The 7853-nt window shown below is 43.0% G+C and overlaps 1 protein-coding gene across 1 annotated transcript; it reads right to left on the bottom strand.

Annotated features, from left to right (window-relative positions):
• Window positions 1-411: 411 nt before the first annotated feature.
• MBL2 (mannose binding lectin 2) lies at window positions 412-6995 on the bottom strand. The gene is given in 6 exon segments (XM_082407098.1): window positions 412-3910; window positions 3913-4028; window positions 4810-4866; window positions 4869-4871; window positions 6263-6379; window positions 6776-6995. Coding segments are annotated over 6 exon segments (741 nt in total). The 5' UTR covers window positions 6960-6995; the 3' UTR covers window positions 412-3646.
• Window positions 6996-7853: the final 858 nt, after the last annotated feature.

Here is a 7853-nt window from a genome sequence, read left to right as displayed (position 1 = left end):
GTGGCCGAGTCCTGCTGTGGGCTACATGGACTCCCTGGACCCCAGAGCTTCCCTTCACCTCTTGTTAAAAGCCTAAGGTTTGCCTGAGGGTCACCTGCAGCTTCTCGTCCAGACCTTTAGTCCTATGAAAACATCCTCATGTGGGGTCAAAGTCAAAGCCACCATTATCCTGGTGGGCACTGGCAGGTCCTAGCCCTTGAATCACATGGTCTCCAGTAACTCACTCCCTTCTCATGAATCCCCAGGTAGGGAGGTACCCTGACTGTGGTCAGACCTGTGAGCCCAGGCCCAGGGGTGACTGTTTCTGGAGGTCCTGGAAAGCATCTGACAGAGTCTCCTGCCATATGACAAAGATAAATAACTCACTGAATATCTCAGTGTTCTCTCTCTCTCTCTCTCTCTCTCTCTCTCTCTCTCTCTCTCTTTCTCTCTTTCTCTCTGTCCCTCCCTCCCTCTCTCCCACCAGAAGATTGAAACTCAGGATGCTGTTCACCAGGTAACACTCCAGTCTACTGTCATGTTGACACTAGAAGTATCCTGAGTTGCTAGGTGTATTAGTTTCCTAGGGTTATGTAATAAATTACATAAAGTGGGTAGCTTAAAACAACAGAAATTTCTTCTCTCACAGTTCTAGAGGCTAGAAGTCTGAAGTCAAGGCATTGGTAGGACTGGTTCCTTCTGTAGGTGCTGAGGAAGAATCTCTTCCATGCCTCTTTTCTAGTTTCTAATGGTTGTTAGCAATCCTTGGCATTCTTTAGCTTGTAGATGTATCACTCTATCCCCTGTTGTCACATGACATTCTCCCTTGTGTGTGTCTGTTTCTCTATGCCCCAAATTTTCTCTCCTTATAAAGAGACCAGTCAGTGGATTGGGGCCCACCCTAATCAAGTATTGCCTCATCCTAACTTTATTACATCTGCAAAGACCTATTTTCCAAATAAGGTTACATACATAGGTCCGGGGGTTAGGACTTGAACATGTCTTTTTGGGGGACACAATTCAACTCACAACATCAGGGAATGGGAATCACTGGCCGAGGACACAAAGAACATCCTGTCCTTGGCTTCATTTCTTACCCTTTGGTCCCTGAGCACCCCGCCATTTTTGCTTTTTTCATTATTGAGTTGTAGGAGTTGTTTCTGTATTCTGGGTATTCTTTGAGATATATGTTTTGCAGATATTTTCTCCAGGCCATGCTGTACTTATATGTTTTCTTAATTTTTGAGAAATTAAATTAACCTTTAATTTTGATGAGATGGAATTTATCATGTTTTCCTTTAATGATTATTGATTTCTCTGATCTTTCTAAGAAAGTTTGCCTAACCCCAAGTCACAGAGAGTATCTGTTCAGTATAAACCAGGATTCTTTTCAGGTATTATGCAATAAAACTTAAACAGGAGAGAGGGAGATGAGGGAAAGAGAGAGAGGGAAAAAATGCAAACAGAAAACAATATGACAGAAAAGAACATTTCTGATGTCAAATGAGGCTTTGATAAGCTGTAAGACAGCAGATTTGGAGAGATCCCACGGCAGAAAGCTTGCAGGTCCTCCCCAAGGGCTCTGGAAGCACAGGCTTCAGAAGCCTCCACAGCGGCAATAACAGTTCAGGTCCCTGAGAATAATTGTCCAGCAGACACCAGCATGGACTCAAGGGAGCCTCACCAAGGTGAGAGGCCTCACAGGCTTAGAGCATAATGGAAGGGGAGGGAGCAGCAGTGGTTCCAAGGCACCGGGCTGTGGTAGGTATGGGATCTGCAAGGTGGGAACTGAGAGAAAGGCGGCCATTGCATCTAAGGATGAAGCCATGAACTCTACTGGGAGGGTTGCCCCATGTTTTGTGTGGGATGTCCTGCCCTCTAGAGGGAGTAGAGGCTGCTCACGGGAAGACCCCATGCCACATTTTGCACTGAAAAGAGAAAGTTGAGATTAGGAGATTTCAAATATGGGTGAAGGGTTATACAGGGAGGGTGTGGTCACAGGAAAATAAAGGCTAGGATCTCAGGACCTAACATGTTAACTTTTCTCAAATGTTACAGCATCTCAAAAGCCACTCCCTGAGAGAAAAGGCAGTATTTGAAGCTTTGTCCCTGAGAAATAGGAACTCTGATAAAAATGACAGAAAAATGGGAAAATTTCCCCAAATGTGTTTAAATTCAGTGTGGCCTAAGCACTGTCACTGATTGTCACCATGGTGAAAATGGGTTTGAGAGGGTTTTTCTTTTCTGTTTTTTGTATACTTCTGCGCCAGTTGCTGCTTCTATGTGGAGTTCTTTCATATTCATGGATGTGGCTTGTGACCTTTTTATAAGTCATTCCAACCCCTCAAAGCATGGAATTGTGGAGTGGGAGTGGGACGGCGGTTTGGACTGTCACGAGTCCTGACTTACAGGGGCTGGAGGAGCCACATCCACTTAAAGGGCAGGTGGTCTAGGCTGGTCTGCTGAAGAAGGGCTCAGGCTCCACAAGATGTCAGTGACACCCTTCTGGCTCAGCCTGAGCAGAATCAGAAAATGAAAAATGGGATCATCAGGAAAAATTAAAATAAAATTTTCAGTCTTGAATTACTACAGGGGGATAGGGACTTCATCTTTAGACAGTTTGCCTTGTGAACTCAATTCTCTGAAGGGTCTAAGAAAAGTCGTTTATTTTAAGTTTGTTTAGCTTTTTTTGCTGTTGTTATGAGAATGGGGGGTTTGACTTTCAAATCCATCACATATTGGAGCTGAAACAAGAAGTCTGAACATATTTTTTATATTATCCAAATGCTATCTTTCCTGTAAACATAGTAAAGAAAGAGTCAGGCAGCGGGCAGAGAGAAGGTAGGACTAGGGGTCCTCTCAGATGTATTCTTTTTTTTTTTAATATTTATTTTATTGATTTATTTATTTGGCCGTGACGGGTCTTAGGTGCAGCACACGGGATCTTCGTTGCTGAGTTAGGAATCTTTGTTGTGGCATGCGGGATCTCTTTTTTTTTTTTAGTTGCAGCACGTGGGATCTTTAGTTGCAGCATGCGGGATCTTTAGTTGTGGCATGTAAACTCTTAGTTGCGGCATGTGGGATCTAGTTCCCTGATCAGGGATCGATCCTATTAAATACCTGAGACTGGCAGAAAAGCTATGGAATTAGGCTGGGAAGATGTCATTTAGGGGAGCTCTCGACCCAAAGAGAAAGAAAGGCTCAACAGAACACAAGTGTTTAGAGTAAATGGAAAAATCAATCCATTTTAGTTTTGTACCTTAGATAACACTACTCAAACAAAAATTAACAGCCTAATTAAATTAGATAATTAATGCACTACACATAATGTAGGGCCTAACTCATAGTAAACATTTAAAAATTTGTTATTAGTACTACTAGTACTGCTGCTGCTATTATTACTATTATTATTTTGTAGTTATTGTTGTTAGTGATTATTATTAGTGATTGGGTCTGAACCAGAAACTCTTAGACCACTATCAGTCTCTTCTCACTTTTCACTTCCACATCTCATCATTCTCAATCCATTCTTCTCATTGTCTCTGATTCCCCTCAAAGGGGCAACTCAATACTGGGTATGGAAAATTGATATAGATTTATCTTTCAAACCAGACTGTCGACCTATGAGATGAGCAAAGGGACAGGAGGGCCTGAGGGTCACGGTCCCTCAGGCAGAGTATTCGCAGACAGCCAAAAAGGAGGCAGAACAGGTGATGTCATTCCATGTGCCGTCCACCAGGAGTGTCACACAGTGTTCCTCAGAACCAACGTTATTGCGCTCACCATCATGCCAATTTTGATAGGTCACCCTCTTTCCTGTCAGATCCACAGACTGGCCGTCAGTCTCCTCATTTGTGATGCCCAGGAAGGCCTCTCCACTGGCTATATCCTGGATGGCCTTGTTTTCTTCAGCGTTCGTAGGGATGGCCACGAAGTTCCAGAGGCCTGGAACTGGGCACACAGAGTCTTCACTTCATCAAAGGTCATCTTTTCACCATTGGTAAAATAAAACTTTTTCCCAACTTTTTTGCCCAAAGAGAAGATCAGCCCTAAAATGGGAAAATATAGGTGACACCAGCTTGTCTCTAAGTCCAGCTCAAGATATTTTTCTTCATAAAGCCTTCTACAGTGGAGTTGCCACATAAAATACAATACATCCAGTTATATTTGAATTATAGATAAACAATGAAATTCTTTTTAGTATAAGTGTCTCACATGCAATTTTTAGGACATACTTATACTAAAAAAAAATTTGTTGTTGTTTACCTGAAATTCAAGTTTAACTGGGTGTCCTATATTTTTCTTTGTTAAATCTAGCAGCCCTAATCTGAAGAAACAGAATGGAACAAAGGCCTTTGTCTTTTTGGACCAGAGTTCTAGAATACATATAATTGGAATTCTAAGTTTTACCCCAATATTAACTTAAAAATAAATTTAAATGTCTGAGAATATTTGTCCTAGGCCAGGAAACAGGTTAAGCCTCATTGCCAGTTCTCAGCAACAGCATAACAAAGGGAAAGAGGCATAGGTCCCATTTTCAGTGACACATATGTACACTGATAGTAAAGATACAGGATCAGGGTCTCTGGTATCAGACTGACTTCAATTTATAAACTGCCTCTGCCACTTATTAGCTCTGTGCATTTGAGCAAATTATGTAATTTTCCTTTGCTTCCGTTTCTACCAAAAGGTTGTTGTGAGGATTTCATGAAGTCAGAATATGAAAAACACCTATCCAGGTACTAGAAAATTACATGTATTCAATAAATGTTTGTTGCCTTCCACTTTCCCAAACTTCAAGCTGCCTGAAAAGTAAGAGAGAAGGCTTATATTTTTTGAGCTGGTCCAGTTCTGATCGCAGAGCTGCTCTTTCTGAAGTAGCCAGGCTTTACCTAGAAAATTAAAACAAAGTGAAAGAGCATTGTTGAAAAGGCATCTTAGAACTACAAGGGGGTAGGGTACCTTTTCAAACTAGAAAAAAAAAAAAAAAATCAAGATAAAAGTTTCTTTTATACTGATATTTGCTCTTTGAAGGAAAATGAAAAATATTTTAAGCATAAAGAAGCATAAAGGAAAAGTATCTCTATTTCCATCCAGCCCAAAACATCACTCATCTGTTGAATGTAAGTAAAGACACTTTACATACGCATACACACCCACACGCACATACATACACTCCCTGTTGACCTAGCATTATAGCACTCCACACGCCAAGCTATTCACTAATTGATTTTTTCATCAAACAAATAGCTCTATCATGGGTAAACTTGTGGAATAAAATAATTGAGGAATTATTATGAACTGGTGAATATTGACTATAAAGATTGCAGGGTTTTGTCTTTGGGGAAGTTTTGTTTTTGTTGCTTTTTGTTTTGTTTTTCCCTGAGTTTGTTCTGTTAATCAGTAAACCAGGATTTTTGTGAGTTGCCCATTATCCAGGAGGGGAGGGCATGAGGCAAGCTATGTGTAGTAGGTGGCAAAAATGACCTCAATGTGGTACAACTTCTCTCATTAAGAAATGGAGTTTATTTCCCCACTCCTTGAATCTGAGCGGGCCTTGTAACTTGTTTTGACCAATGGAATGTGGCAGAAGCAATAATGTGTGTGTCCTAAGCCTTCAGGAGGCCTTAAAGCTTCTGCTCTTTCTTCTTTTGGAAATCCTTTAATCATCTCTATGTGAATAAGCCCAGGTGAGTCAATTGGAGGATGAGATCTGTGGCTCAGCTATGCTCATCACTCCAGCTGATGGCCAAACAACAGCCAGACATGTAAGTGAGACCATTGGCCATCAGTTGACCACAGACACATGAGTGAGTCCAGCTGAGACCAGCAAAGAAATCACTTGATTCACAGATTCGTGATTTAAATAAATGGCTGTGTTTTGTTTGTTTCTCATGAGGTAAGAGATAACTGGCATACCATGTATCTACCGTTGTTGTGAAAATAGGCATAACAAGCCCAACACATAGATAACCTATTTTATCCCTTTTGGACCAGAGCCTCACAGTGGATTGTTCAGCTGAAGGAGAGCCTAGGCTTAGCCCCTCCAGGAGGCACCTGATGAGGGTTTGGCTCTGAAGGGTTTGTGAGTCTGTATTCAGGCATTGATAGGAATCCCCTGAGGCTCTAAGTAATCTAGAGAAGCTAGAGGCTGCTGGGTCAGGAAGCAGAGTTGGACATCTTCCCAGGAAGCAGCAGGAGAAGGGACATCTCCCACATGGTACTTAGAGTTGCCAGACCCTGGGGGCCTTCAGCCTAGACCTTGCTGAAGTAAATTCCTTACCCAAATCATCTCCAGGGTCTCCTTTTTGGCCCACTTGTCCTGGTAACCCAGGTGGCCCTGGCATTCCTTGAGGCCCTACCTTTCCAGGAGGGCCCTGAAAGCCTCTGAGTCCTTGACCTGTTGGAGGTCAAAGGAAATGTGACAGTATTTGCGTTCCTGCTCTATTTCTCCAAAAGCATGATGCCCAATCCCTTCCCAGGAGAAAGGAGACACTGATCCAGGGCTAACATTCTGAACCGCTCTTTCTAATGACCACAGAAGGAAAGCCTCCTGTGTCCCATGAGATGGTCTGCCTTGAGGGTCAACTTCCTGAGCTGGCAGGACCACCATGTGTCACCAGTTCCTGTGTGGAAGTTTGGGATGCCAGAGTCAGAGCTGTCTCTCTCTTTTGAATTATAATTTGTAGTTGAGAGAAATACAAGCTACATTAATATGACATTACCCTCCTCACATCTCCAGGCAGTTTCCTTTGGAAGATAAAGAGTCACAGAGATAGAACAGCCCAAACTGTACCTGGTTCTCCCTTTTCTCCCTTGGCACCGTCATGCCCATCTTTGCCTGGGAGGCCGTTGATTCCTGGAGAACCACAGGCAATCACAGGGCAGGTCTTTTGGACATTCTCACAGTTTTCTGTTTCTGTACACGATGCTGTCACCACAATCAGGAGAAGCAGAGGGAGTGATGGAAACAGTGACATGGTCCTCACCTTGGTGTGGAAAAAATCAAGGAAGATTATCTCATCCTGTTCAGTTAATCAACACATATTTACTGAACCTGCCCTTTTTCCTATAACCTATACTGGGCACAGGTGATATAGAGTTGGATGACCCATTCCTGGCCTCCAGACTGGGGATTTGGAAAAGTAAATCCTCCTGTGATGTTGTATTACTACTTCAACAAAGGTAGGCATAACAACTTGCATTGTCAGGGAGAAGGGGTTACCAGTGCCTGGCCTCTAGTGTTACTGCTAAAAGGTTAGGCGTATGCTCTCTGTGTCCTTTGTGAGAGCAGACAAGCATAACATTGCCAGCTCACTCACGCCTGCTGACTTGGGGAGTGAACGTGAATGGAGACCCAGCTCTCTTTGTCTCACTTTTCCCATTTGGGCCCATCTGCCACCTGCATCCCATCCTTATATCTGGACAGTCCATTGCCCTCAGTGCCAATTAACCAACATCTACTCAATGGCACGCACTAAGCTGCAGGCTAATGATCCAGAGAGGAAGAGTCACTGCTAGTTACTAACCTGGCCAGAATTAAGTTGAGTTTGTTTCCTCTTGATGTTTTATTTCCACTGTAATAGAGACTTGCCAGGGAGAGAATTTTCTCTGGAAATTTCTCACTATCTTGACCCAGGCAGGGTGCCAGATCCCTCTCTACTTTCTGGCAGGTATTCTGTGTGTCCTATGAGTCAAAACCACTGGCAATTAGAACACCTTCCTTGAATACCCTTCTCATTTCTCAAGCCTGACATTTTATGTCCTTCAAAGTCCTCTTCCAGCTGTCCCTCCCCCAGGAAACCTCAGCAGCCCAGCATCAAGGGTCTAATCCTTCTCGGCTCCCTTTGAAAACAAAGGCGCAGTCTCATTTG

The sequence above is a fragment of the Balaenoptera borealis genome (genome assembly GCF_965194805.1).
Source record: "Balaenoptera borealis genome assembly, chromosome: 10".
Taxonomy (NCBI): domain Eukaryota; kingdom Metazoa; phylum Chordata; class Mammalia; order Artiodactyla; family Balaenopteridae; genus Balaenoptera; species Balaenoptera borealis.
Note: the sequence above shows the minus strand (reverse complement) of the source record. Positions and strands in the feature narration are given on the sequence as shown.